Genomic DNA, 13,818 nt, shown 5'->3' on the forward strand with positions numbered 1-13,818 from the left:
TAGAAGAATGAGGGGAGATCTCATTGAGACGTATATGATGATGAATGGGATGGAAAGGATAGAGGTGGAGAGACTCTTCCTGCTCAGAAAGGACAGTAGAACTAGGGGGCACAGCCTCAAGATAAAGGGGGGGGCGGTTTAAAACGAAGTTGAGGAAGAACTTCTTCACTCAAAGGGTGGTGAATCTCTGGAATTCTCTGCCCGTTGAAGTGGTGGAGGCTACCTCACTAAATATTTTTAAGACGCGGGTTGATGGGTTTTTGATAAGAGAGGGGATTAAGGGTTATGGGGAGAGGGCAGGAATGTGGAACTGAGCCACGACAGATCAGCCATGATCTTACTGAATGGCGGGGCAGGCTCGAAGGGCTAGATGGCCTACTCCTGCTCCTATTTCTTATGTTCTTATGTTCTTAAAATCCAGTTGCATCCAATGAACAAGGTGCAGCCTTTTCACGAGTTTAAGCAGCAAAACTAAAAAAGTGAAAAGTTCACAACAAATCAAGCGATTACTAAGATTTCCATGCGTTAGGACTTAAAAATGTATCCTATGGAAGAACAGAAAATCAGTGGCAGCAACTTCTGAATTTCCCTATTTAACTGTGCATGTTCAAAATTGCTCTACTCCTGTATACCATTCATCACAACCCGGTGAAATGATACATGCAAATACTGGTAACTAGAGGCAAATGACAAGGCAGAGTTAGAGAGGAAGTTCCAGAGTCTGGAAATGGAATAACATTGATTGAGTTGAAGGGAGTGGGGAAGCACAAGAGCCCATATTCAGAAACTGACAGTTTAGACAATGTGGGGAAAGGTTTGTCAGGCTCGAGTTGGCTACAGGGAGATCCAGAGACAAAACCCATGAATCAATTTAAAACACACAAAAAAAAAGATTTGAGTCAATGTAAGTCCAACTATAATAATCAGTGGTGTAAAATGAGATATAGCAAAGCTTATTGAAGTTTACACAATGAAGGATTGGAGGAAACACTGACCTGGAGAACACAAATAGTGAAATTGACAAAGGAATGAATGCAGATTTCAGTAGTAAAGGGTTGATGTAGTAATAAAGGCAATCATGTTAGGAGGTTGAGGTAGGTGGTTTTACTGGAAATAATCAAGGATCTGGAGCTCAGCTTGGAGTTAATAAGGTGCTAAAAGATGCTAGGCAATAGCCAGGATCTTAAATTTGTTGTTTCAACAAGATTCCCAAGGGTTTGGCAGTCCAATAGGCAGTACTGTAACAGGTTGAACTTCCACTGCAATCAGAACACCTTAGATTCCCCATTCAGAGGTTGGAGGGAAAAAAGTTTTACTTTCCCCATTTCAAACCTTTGAGGTGGTGAGATTTGTTGATTGACTAATACACTTCAATTTAACTAGTTCATCACAGCAAGATCACTATTTTACATCTATGATTTATATCACATATTCAACCAGCCAATGGACCAAGTGTAATTTCAATCACTGGCACAACTTACAGTAATGAACTTGTGTATTGGAATCTTCTCCTGCCCTTCAGCAATCGTATAAAAAAGTAGATCTTCCAGACTAGGCAGAAGTCCTGCTTTTTGTCGTTTCCTAGAGAAAACAAAAAGTGTTCAATACTTTGAGACACTGCAAAATAAATTTAGGTGAAGTTAAGCTATTAACAATGATCCACTTTTAAAAATTGGTTGTCAAATAGGAGGCAGAGAGTGGGGGTCAACGGGTGCTATTCGGATTGGCGGATGGTGACTAGTGGAGTGCCCCAGGGGTCGGTGCTGGGACCTCAGCTTTTTACCATTTATATAGATGATCTGGAGGAGGGAACCGAGTGTAGGGTGTCGAAATTTGCGGATGACACCAAGATTGGGGGAACGGCAAATTGTGCGGAGGGTGTGGAGAGTCTGCAGGAGGATCTAGATAGGCTGGGCGAATGGGCCAGGAAATGGCAAATGGAATTTAATGTTGGCAGGTGTGAGGTGGTCCACTTTGGTAGGAAGAATGGTAGGAAGGACTATTACTTACATGGCGAAAAACTGCAGCAGGCGACGGTGCAGAGGGACCTCAGGGTCCTTGCGCATGAGTCGCAAAAACCCAGCTTGCAGGTGCAGCAGGTGGTCAGGAAGGCGAATGGGATGCTGGCCTTCATAGCGAAGGGGATTGAATATAAAAGTAGGGAGGTCTTGCTGCAGCTGTATAGGGCATTGGTGAGGCCGCAGCTGGAGTACTGTGTGCAGTTTTGGGCGCCGCACCTGCGCAAGGATATTTTGGCCTTGGAGGGAGTGCAGAGGAGGTTTACTAGGCTGATACCGGAGTTGAGGGGGTTGAGCTATGAGGAGAGGCTGAATAAACTAAGCTTGTACTCGTTGGAGTTTAGAAGAACGAGGGGAGATCTCATTGAGACGTATAAGATGATGAATGGGATGGATAGGATAGAGGTGGAGAGACTCTTCCCGCTCAAAAAAGACAGTAGGACTAGGGGGCACAGCCTCAAGATAAAGGGGGGGCGTTTTAGAACAGAGTTGAGGAGGAACTTCTTCACTCAAAGGGTGATGAATCTCTGGAATTCTCTACCCGTTGAAGTGGTGGAGGCTGCCTCGCTAAATATTTTCAAGAAGTGGGTTGATGGGTTTTTGATAAGAGAGGAGATTAAGGGTTATGGGGAGAGGGCCGGAAAGTGGAACTGAGCCACGACAGATCAGCCATGATCTTATTGAATGGCGGGGCAGGCTCGAAGGGCTAGATGGCCTACTCCTGCTCCTATTTCTTATGTTCTTATAAAAATGACCTACCACAATTTGCCTTTGATGCTTGGTTACAAAGTCAAAACATTTCAGGCCAGATGCAATGCACTGACCAGCACATTTCCCACCATGACGAGCTTTAGTTCAGCAGAAACTCAAATATTTCCGCAAGGAAACTATAATGTCTGAATGGCCTGGATTGTGCAGAGGCAATAAAATGAAAGTGCTCACCGCTGACTGCAAAAAAAAGTCCACAAAAAAAAAAATCTAGCAATCTCTTGTGTATGGATCTCACTCTTCATGATGTTGATTTCAATCTGGTTTCAGTTATTGGGCATCTCCACTACCCACTAGTGAAATCATCAAGCTGGCTAAACAAATAATCACACTGATGATTTTCACAAACAAGTAAAAAGCACTAAATTTCCTTCACCATTTAATATTATTGACAACAAAATAAGTATTGGGATATATAAATGGGAACAGAAAGAAGTGTAGTGAGCATAATAGAGCAATTGGCATTCCACAATTATAATTTTTTTCCAGGAACACAAGTTTTTCAGCTGCAATGAAGTGATAGGCTATTAAAATCCAGTTGCATCCAATGAACAAGGTGCAGCCTTTAAGAGTTTAAGCAGCAAAACTAAAAAAGTGAAAAGTTCACAACAAATCAAGCAATTACTAAGATTTCCATGCGTTAGGACTTAAAAATGTATCCCATGGAAGAACAGAAAATCAGTGGCAGCAACTTCTGAATTTCCCTATTTAACTGTGCATGTTCAAAATTGCTGTCAGTTTCAAAGTATGCATTGAACACCAAGTTTCACTGCCTTTAAAAGTACAAAATCTGGGCCTACATTGCCACTCTTTCAACATATACGAATGCTTTACTTTGCAAGCTACACTTCTTTAGATTTACCAGGAATACATTAGAAACAAATGCCATGACAAGTCCCGAGATACTGAAGCTATTTTCACAAGACAGGAGTTTAACAAAGGTTTTTATAGTTAGGATAAATTGGAAAAGGCCATCTTGCTTGGAGAACGGCAAATCATGCGGAGGGTGTGGAGAGTCTGCAGGAGGATCTAGATAGGCTGGGCGAATGGGCCAGGAACTGGCAAATGGAATTTAATGTTGGCAAACATGAGGTTGTCCACTTCCGTAGGAATAATGGTAGGAAGGACTATTACTTACATGGCGAAAAACTGCAGCATGCGACGGTGCAGAGGGACCTCGAGGTCCTTGTGCATGAGTCGCAAAAACCCAGCCTACAGGTGCAGCAGGTGGTCAGGAAGGCAAATGGGATGCTGGCCTTCATAGCGAGGGGGATTGAATATAAAAGTAGGGAGGTCTTGCTGCAGCTGTACAGGGCACTGGTGAGGCCGCAGCTGGAGTACTGTGTGCAGTTTTGGTCGCCGCACTTACGCAAGGATATTTTGGCCTTGGAGGGAGTGCAGAGAGGGTTTACTAGGCTGATACCGGAGTTGAGGGGGTTGAACTATGAGGAGAGGCTGAATAAACTAGACTTGTACTCGTTAGAGTTTAGAAGAATGAGGGGAGATCTCATTGAGACATATAAAGATGATGAATGGGATGGATAGGATAGAGGTGGAGAGGCTCTTCCCGCTCAAAAAGGACAGTAGGACTAGAAGGCACAGCCTCAAGATAAGGGGGGGGGGGGGGGGGGGGGGGCGGTTTAGAACGGAGTTGAGGAGGAACTTCTTCACTCAAAGGGTGGTGAATCTCTGGAATTCTCTGCCTGTTGAAGTGGTGGAGGCTGCCTTGCTAAATATTTTTAAGATGCGGGTTGATAGGTTTTTGATAGGCAAGGGGATTAAGGGTTATGGGGAGAGGGCGGGAATGTGGAACTGAGCCATGATAAATCAGCCATGATCTTATTGAATGGCGGGGCAGGCTCGAGGGGCTAGATGGCCTACTCCCGCTCCTATTTCTTATGTTCTAGAAACAGTTGTGAAAAGTTAACAATAGGGAGTGAGAAGAGGAGTAGGGCAAAGCACAACAAGACCACTGTTAATAAAAAGCTCTGCCACAGGCAGATATCATTGCATCTTTTAAGAAAAGAGCAGGTAAACATTTGATGTAGAGGAACATATACAGGGAATGAGGAGACGTTTGGTCAGGGTTAGGTTGGACACAAGGTGCTGAATGCTTAATTTATGCTGTAACTACTCCAATTATTATTTGTATGAATTCACATTAGCTTGAAGATCTGTTGTGTTAATGTATTCATGTATTCACCAGAAGCGACGTCACAAGTCCCTAACATGGGAGAAGTAGCAGCCATGTAAGAGCACACACACCTGAAAGTAAAGCTTTGTTGTTTTTAACCCTGTGCTTCTTGCATCATTCCCTACTATACGCAAGAACTGCCAACGAGGACGATGGCACTGCTAACCACCCGGGATGAAGAAATTTGCAGAGAAAGGTTAGAAAAGAAGCTTTTTGCATGTGCTCCAGACCCGACTGTCTAGGTGTATATGAGGTGTACATACAATAAACTACTGCAGAGCATTTAAAGTTTGGTGTGTTAAAAGGCTGAAGCTTGGATGGTTGCCTTTCAAGAAAAAGAAATTAGGTAATATTGGAACACGTTGCAAAATGCACATATGGGAAAACTAAAATGGTGGGAGTTTACAGCGTTGTGGGACCACTTGATGAAAATGTGGAGCAATGAGCTCCCATGCCAAGTGTTTTGACTATTTTGCTCAGGCAAACAATGACACTATGTGCCCATTTTCCTGAATGTGATAAGGGGAAAATGATTAATCGCCTCAGAGTTTTACTGCAACCTGAGAATCCAGAAACTAAAATAAATGGACAGATCAGAGATATTTCACAAGCACATTTTTCACCAAAGCTTTTGAGATTGCAGAGTGCTTTCGTTTCCACAAAAGAAATGAAATGGAGGCCAACTGTATAATTCACATCTGTGCTCAAACACTTGCAGAACATTGAGAGCTCGGCAATGTGCTGAATGACACAATTCTGGACAAATTTGTCTGTGGACAATGCAATGAGGCAATACAGAAATGTTTACCGACCAAGAGTGACCTTAGTCTAAAAACAAAAGTGTGGAAGTTGACACTGGAGCAGCAGTCTCACTGGTGCCAGAAACTGTTTACAAGGAGAAATTTGGAGCAGTCAGTGCTTAAGATGTACATGGGTGAAGTGGTTCCACAGAAGTACTGTCTCCAAGTAGCCGTGCAATTTATAATCAAACAACAAATTTGTCTCTACACGTAGCAACTATCCAGCACTGATGGGACAAACACGGCTGGAGAAGATTTGACTGAACTGTGTGGAAGTCAACATTGTGACCAATAGAGAATCAGCCTTCAAAAATTTTAAAGCACAATGTTGAGAGACAAAGAGAATTAGGGAGAATGAAAGATATTACAGTGAAACTGAAAGTAAAAAGGAGGAAGCCAAGGAAAATCTTGAAGGCACAGTCAGTATCATATGCTATTAGGTCGAAGATGGAAGCAGATGGAAGATGTCAGCATCAGTGAATGAGTCACGCCAATGATTCTATTCATCAAGGAGGACGGATTCTTTAAAATTTGCAGAGACTTCAAGGTCACCATTAATCCAAGTGGAACAACACCCATTGCCCCACATCAATAACTTGTTTATGAGGTTGGCTAGGAGCCCATATTTTAACAAATTTGACCCAAGTCAGGCTACAGGTGAATACAGACAAGAAGTCACAGGAACCTTTGCTTGCATCTCAGATTATTAATCAGTTGTGTTGCTTCCTAAAATTGTTGAACTATTATGGAAGATTTGTTCTGAAACCTTAGGCATCTAATTTTGTGTAATGACTAGAATGCTGCCGGTCTGATGTTGTTTAAATGGGCAGCTGTCAGCAAGGTACCTAGTGTGCATTATTCTTTCATAGCTGACCACAAAATCAAGATCGTTACAATGTCAAAGTACGTGGCAGATGAAGTATACTGTGGAAAATGTGAATTTGTTCATTTTGACAGGACTAAAAGGAACAATATATTATTTAAATGGAGAGACAATGAACAGGTCTTGGAGGCATAGAAAATCTGGGTGCCACAAAATCCCTGCAGTGCAGAAGGCGGCCAATGGCCCATCAAGCCTACACCTGCAATATCCCCACCCAGGCCCTATCCACACAACCCCACATCTTTACCCTGCCATTGAGGAGCAATTTAACATGGTCAATCCACCTACCTTCACATCTCTGGGTATGAATCAGAGTTTAACAAATGATTAGGATGGCAAATGGAACATCATTGACTGCAAGGGGAATCAAATATATAAAGTAGGAATATTTTCCTACAGTTGTGTAGGGTATTGGTGAGCCCACATCTAGATACTGTGCACAACTCTGGACTCATTTAAGAAAGCACATAGTGGCATTAGAAGCAGTTGATAGAAGGTTCTGTGGTACCGTTAATTCTCAGATACTTTCCACCAGTTTGCTTACCCTAAGGTTTTACCCTGGTGCCCTTATTTGCAAGATGGTCAAAGGACAAACACAAGTAAAGATTCAATAGTTTTATTAACAACAACAATTAACCCTTAAATTACCCACATAAAACAAAAGGATAACTCAAATTCAAGTATACTACCTGCAAAGATGGTTTGGTTAAATTGCAGGCTCAATTCTCTGAGTCCCTATGGTCTGTCGTCACAAAGGTGAGTCTCAGTGGCAGCTTCTTCCTTCCTTCCTTCTCTGGTCAGTCTTCCAAATGGTCAAGGTCGCCTCCCTCATCAAGTTTTTGCTGCTGGTCTGTCCCTTTATCCCCCTGCCTGTTTGCTTTCCAGAAACTTCTCTGGTTTCTGACCAATGAGGTCCCAGAAGGGGGTTCCAATACCAAGTGGGTTTCTTGATGTCTGCCTGAAAGGGCACCACGGTCCGCCCACAGGTGTCCACCTCCATGCTGCAATAGAGTCCTTCGGCCCAACTTGTCCATGCCACCTTTTGTTTTTCAAAACCCCTAAGCTAATCCCAATTGCCCATATTTGGCCCAACAAAGATCTTGCTAAGTATCAATAGAGTGCAACAACCTTTGATGGGTGATTGATGGGTCAAGCCCAGACATGTTTGTGTATTTGTACAATTGGCCTGCCCAAGGTTTGACTGTGTTTGATTTTAATATGCCCAATTCTTTAATTTACGATATTCAATTTAAATCAGCCTTAAAACTAGGCCCTGATTATATTACCAAAGTTCACTCAACTGATCCCTATATTGTGAGGTCATCCTAGGGAGGAAAGATTATGTGGATTGGGCCTGTATCCATCAGATGCAAGAAGAATGAGAGGTGATCTTACTGAAACATACAAGAACCTGAAGGGACTTGATATGGTGGATGCTGAAAGGATGTGGAAGAGACTAGAACTAGGGGGCATAGTTTAAAAATAAAGGGTCACCCATTTAAGACGGAAATGAGAAGATTTTGTTTTCTCTCAGATGGCTGCGGAACACTCTTTCCCAGAGAGTGGTGGAGGCAAAGCCACTGAATGTTTTTAAGGTTGAACTAGATTGATTGACAAGGGAATCTCAGAATATTGGGAGTAGGAGTTGAAGCCACAACCTATGACCTTATTTGAATGGTGAAGCAGGTTCAAGGGACCAAATGGTCCATTTAGTTCTTAATTTATATGCAACTAAAATGGAAGTCAAATTCAGCCTGCCCATTGTTTGTCAATTGTCCACCACTTCATCCATATTTCGTCCTGAATTCCTTTGAACAATTCCACAAAGATCAACACACAAGTAACAGCTCAGGTCAAGAGTGAATCTCAACTGTTCTTTGGTTTCATTAGAGAAATGGTCCCTTATGATCTGGAACTACAAAATTATTTTGTCAAGCTAATGTCACATTTCAAAGATATGCTTAAAAATTCCCTCAGCCATAACTACATTCAGACCCAAAGACTTGTACATTTGGTATGGTATTGCATCAGTTAATGCTATTTTAGATGGCTCAAACAGCAGTGTTCTTAAAGCGTTTACAACTTTAATTAGGTGCAAAAATCTCATACATAGTAACCAAGAAAGAAGGTTATGCGCTCAAGATCTACTTCAGAGACATAAGGAAGATAGAAACACCAGTTTGCCTTTCTTTTCTACCAACCAGTTATGTTCTTCAGTTTTATTACTTATGTATTTTAATGCAATTTATCCACCTTGGATCTATATTCCTCAATACATCGGCCAAAAATATATTTCAAGCCTTGAAAATTTAGCATCCACAGCCTTTTGATGAACTGAGTTCCAGATTTCCACTACGTTGTGAAAAAATATTTCCTCATTTCACCTCTAACTGCTCTGACTCTAATTTTAAGATTATGCCCTTTGATTCCAGATTCCACTTGCTCTCCCCAACCCAAATTAGATCATCCCTTAATCTTCTAAACTGAAGGATTAAGATTTTTTGTATTTACAAAATAAGATTCTGCAATCTGTGCTTAAAATTTTATTCTTCAAAGCTCAATTTAGTCTGGTGAATCTTTGCTGCACTATCCCTCCACTTCCACATGGATTGCTTCTACATTGGTCAGAGCTGTGCTACTGATACAATGGCAGCACCAGGGACCCAGGTTTGATCCCTGGCTTGCACGTGGGCTTGTGCATATGCGTTTCTTCCAAGTGCTCTAGTTTCCTCACACAGTCTGAAAGATGTGCTGCTTAGGTGCATTGGCCATGCTAAATTCTCCCTCAATGTACCAAAACAGACACCAGAGTGTGGCAACTAGGAGATGTTCACAGAAACTTCATTGCATTGTTAATGTAAGCCTACTTGTGACACTCATACATAAAGAACAAAAAAAAAGTACAGCATAGGAACAGGCCATTTGGCCCTCCAAGTCTGTGCCGATCACGTCCTATCTAGGCCAACCACTTACAACCCTCTATTCCTCTCTTTTTCACATGCCTATCAAGATGTGGCTAACATAACTGCCTCAACCACCTCACTTGGCAATGCATTTGAGGCCCCCTCCTCCCTCTGTGTAAAAAACTTCTCCTGCACATCTCCACTGAACCTTTCCCCTTTCTATTTTGTGCCCCCTCGTAATTTATGTACTCGGAAAAAGCTTCCAACTGTTCACCCTATCTACTCCTCTCAATTTTATAAACTTCTATCAGGTTGCCCCTCAGCTTCCATCTTTCCAGAGAGAACAATCCCAGTTTATTCAATCTCTCCTCATTGTTTTGACAAAGGGTCATTTAGACTCAAAACATCAGCTCTTCTCTCCTTAGATGCTGCCAGACCTGCTGAGACTTTCCAGCATTTTCTTTTTTGGTCTCCTCATAGCTAATACCCTTCATATCAGGCAACATCCTTTCTTTTCTGCACTCTCTGCAAAGCCTCCACGTCCTTCTGGTAGTGTGGTGACCAGAATTGGACACAGTATTCCAAATGTGGCCTAACCAATGTAAAGTAATTTGCCAACTTTTATATCAATGCTCCGTCTGATGAAGGCAAGCATGCCATATGCTTTCTTCACCACGTTTTCCACCTGCGCTGCCACTTTTAAAGGTTTGTGGACCTGTTCTCCCAGATCTGTGTGTCTATGTGCCAGATGGTTCTGCCATTCATTTTATAGCTCCCACCTGAACTGGATTGACCAAAATGCATCACCTTGCATCTGTCCAGATTAAATTCCATCTGTCATTTCTCTGCCCATTTTTCCAGCCTATCTACGTCTTGCTGTATTCTCCAACAATCTTCATCACTATCCACAACTCTGCCATTCTTAGTATTATCCACAAACTTGCTAATCAGGCCAGCCATGTTTTCTTCCAAGTCATATACTGATCCCTGCATAACACCACCTGTTACTGACATCCATTCAGAAAAACATCCTTCCACCATTACCCTCCGTTTTCTATGGCCAAGCCAGTTCGGAATCCATCTAGCTAGCTCACCCCTGATCCTGTAGGATTTGCTCTTTTGTACTAGCCTACCATTATGGACCTTGTCGAATGCTTAAATAAAATCCATGTAGACAACATCCATTGCCCTTCCCTCGTCAATCGTTTTTGGTACCTAAAAAAAATCAATTATATTAGTGAGACATGACCTCCCTCGTACAAAACCATGCTGTCTGTCGCTAACAAGACCATTCAGTTCCAAATGCATATAGATCCTATTTCCAAGAATCTTCTCCAACAATTTCATTATTACTGACATCAAGCTCACTGGCCTCTAATTACCTGGGTTAATCCTTGTTACCCTTCATAAATAACGGGACAACATTGGCTACTGGTGAGGTCCCAGAGGATTGGACGATAGCCAAAGAAACAAAGATTTCTGTTAGAGGACCAGCAATTTCATCTTGTCTCCCTCAGTAATGTGGGATAGATGCCACCTGGCCCTGGGGATTTGTCTACTTTAATACTTTTTAATTCACCCAACACTTCCTCCCTCAATGATGACTTGTTCTAAAAGGTTTACACACCCCTCCAAGACACCATCCAACGTTAAACTCTAAACATGCAGAATGTCCACACTGAATTAATTGTCACAATCAACTTTCAACTCATCTTCATTTGTCAACTTGCCAAAGTTCAATATCAGTATCTCAATCCTCCTCATCCCTGCTCCAGAGTTTTAAGGAACCATTTTTACCCTTCCACGTATATGATGCTCACATCCAATACACCACCAAACAATCCTGTCCCCAGTCACCATTCAGCATATCAAGTAACTTGCAAGTGTTTCATATATTTTAACAGATAAATTAAATTCCTAGTAATATATAGTTAAGAAACCTGTCTTGTCTAATTTACACTTTTATGCGCAATTGAAATGGAAGCCATTTACACAATAATTTAGTAGTCAATTAAACTTTCTACAAGGTGGTTCATCTAATGCAGTTTGACAAAATTGCAAAACTATCATGATGCCTTTTCTGTAGCCTTCCAACAATGGAAGGCAACTAAGAAAATACAGGTCTCAAATAACACTGTTTAGATTTCTATATTCATTTGGAGCACAATTATTTTAAAGATAAATATTTCAATATTGAAATTAGGATTGCAAAGATATCAAAAGTTTTATCAGTGGGATCATGACTAATTTATTCTGGCTCCAAGTATCACAATTGCATAATACTGAAATGAAGGAGCGCATTAGGTCTGGAACATGAAACGGCACTGATCATTTCTTAACTGTTTATTATGTCTATGAAAATGAAACTAGAATCCTCCCTTTTTTAAGATCACATCATGAGCACCCATCATGCTTCATTCTTCACAGGGTTTTTTTCCCACTATTGTAAATACTATTTAGTACTGTATTTTGTGCTGCTACTGGTGCAGTCATCTGAGATTATCCTTTATAATTATATTACTCATGTGAGAACCACCAGACTTTGGTTATAGCTCAGTGTGGTGAAAACAATAAACTTCCATTTCATCTGGTATTTGTACTGGCCTCTGCATCAGCAAAATTCAGAACAAAGAAGCCAGTCTACTGGAAAACATATTCGCTCAATAGCCATACCTTCATATAACAAAAAGAGAATATCAGACATTTAACTGATAGGTTTGAGGTGGATTTGAGTAACTATCCTAACATGAAGGTTTTCATTTAACTATGAGAGAGACAGACGAGAGAGAGAGAGAGAGAGACACACAGACAGAGAGAGAGAGAGAGAGAGACACACAGACAGAGAGAGAGAGAGAGAGAGAGGGAGAGAGAGAGACACACACAGACAGAGAGAGAGAGAGACACACAGACAGAGAGAGAGAGAGAGAGACAGAGAGAGACACAGACAGAGAGAGAGAGAGAGACAGAGAGAGACACAGACAGAGAGAGAGAGAGAGACACACACACACACAGACAGAGAGAGAGAGAGACAGAGAGAGACACAGACAGAGAGAGAGAGAGAGACAGAGAGAGACACAGACAGAGAGAGAGAGAGAGACACAGACAGAGAGAGAGAGAGAGAGAGAGAGAGAGACACAGACAGAGAGAGACACAGACAGAGAGAGAGAGAGAGACACAGACAGAGAGAGAGAGAGAGAGACACACAGACAGAGAGAGAGAGAGAGAGAGACACAGACAGAGAGAGAGAGAGAGACAGAGAGAGACACAGACAGAGAGAGAGACAGAGAGACACACAGACAGAGAGAGAGAGAGACACACAGACAGAGAGAGAGAGAGAGAGAGACACAGACAGAGAGAGAGAGAGAGAGAGACACAGACAGAGAGAGAGAGAGAGAGAGAGAGACACAGACAGAGAGAGAGAGAGAGAGAGAGACACAGACAGAGAGAGAGAGAGAGAGAGAGAGAGAGACACAGACAGAGAGAGAGAGAGAGAGAGAGACACGACAGAGAGAGAGAGAGAGAGAGACACAGACAGAGAGAGAAGAGAGAGAGAGAGACACAGACAGAGAGAGAGAGAGAGAGAGAGAGAGAGAGACACAGACAGAGAGAGAGAGAGAGAGAGAGACAGAGAGAGACACAGAAGAGAGAAGAGAGAGAGAGAGAGAGACAGAGAGAGAGAGAGAGAGAGAGAGAGACAGAGAGAGACACAGACAGAGAGAGACACACAGACAGAGAGAGAGAGAGAGAGAGAGAGACACAGACAAAGAGAGAGAGACAGAGAGACACACAGACAGAGAGAGAGAGAGAGACACAGACAGAGAGAGAGAGAGAGAGAGAGACACACAGAGAGAGAGAGAGAGCACAGAGAGAGAGAGAGAGAGACACAGACAGAAGAGAGAGAGAGAGAGAGACACAGACAGAGAGAGAGAGAGAGAGAGAGACACAGACAGAGAGAGAGAGAGAGAGAGACACAGACAGAGAGAGAGACAAGACAGAGAGAGAGACACAGACAGAGAGAGAGAGAGAGAGAGAGAGACACAGACAGAGAGAGAGAGAGAGAGAGAGAGACACAGACAGAGAGAGAGAGAGAGAGAGAGACACAGACAGAGAGAGAGAGAGGAGAGAGAGAGAGAGACACAGACAGAGAGAGAGAGAGAGAGAGAGAGACAACAGACAGAGAGAGAGAGAGAGAGACACAGACAGAGAGAGAGAGAGAGACACAGACAGAGAGAGAGAGAGAGAGACACAGACA

The 13,818-nt window shown here is 42.4% G+C and overlaps 1 protein-coding gene across 2 annotated transcripts in view; it reads right to left on the bottom strand.

Annotated features, from left to right (window-relative positions):
- glsb (glutaminase b) overlaps positions 1-13,818 on the bottom strand; it is a 129,713-nt gene that overhangs the window by 96,557 nt on the left and 19,338 nt on the right. For both annotated transcript variants that reach the window (XM_080198813.1, XM_080198814.1), the window contains exon 2: positions 1,482-1,581. In XM_080198813.1, the coding sequence (XP_080054939.1) occupies positions 1,482-1,581 (100 nt within the window). The remainder of the gene's footprint in view (positions 1-1,481; positions 1,582-13,818) is intronic.

The sequence above is a fragment of the Carcharhinus amblyrhynchos genome, chromosome 11 (assembly GCF_965287045.1).
Source record: "Carcharhinus amblyrhynchos chromosome 11, sCarAmb.v2.hapA, whole genome shotgun sequence".
In the NCBI taxonomy this organism is placed as follows: Eukaryota; Metazoa; Chordata; class Chondrichthyes; order Carcharhiniformes; family Carcharhinidae; genus Carcharhinus; species Carcharhinus amblyrhynchos.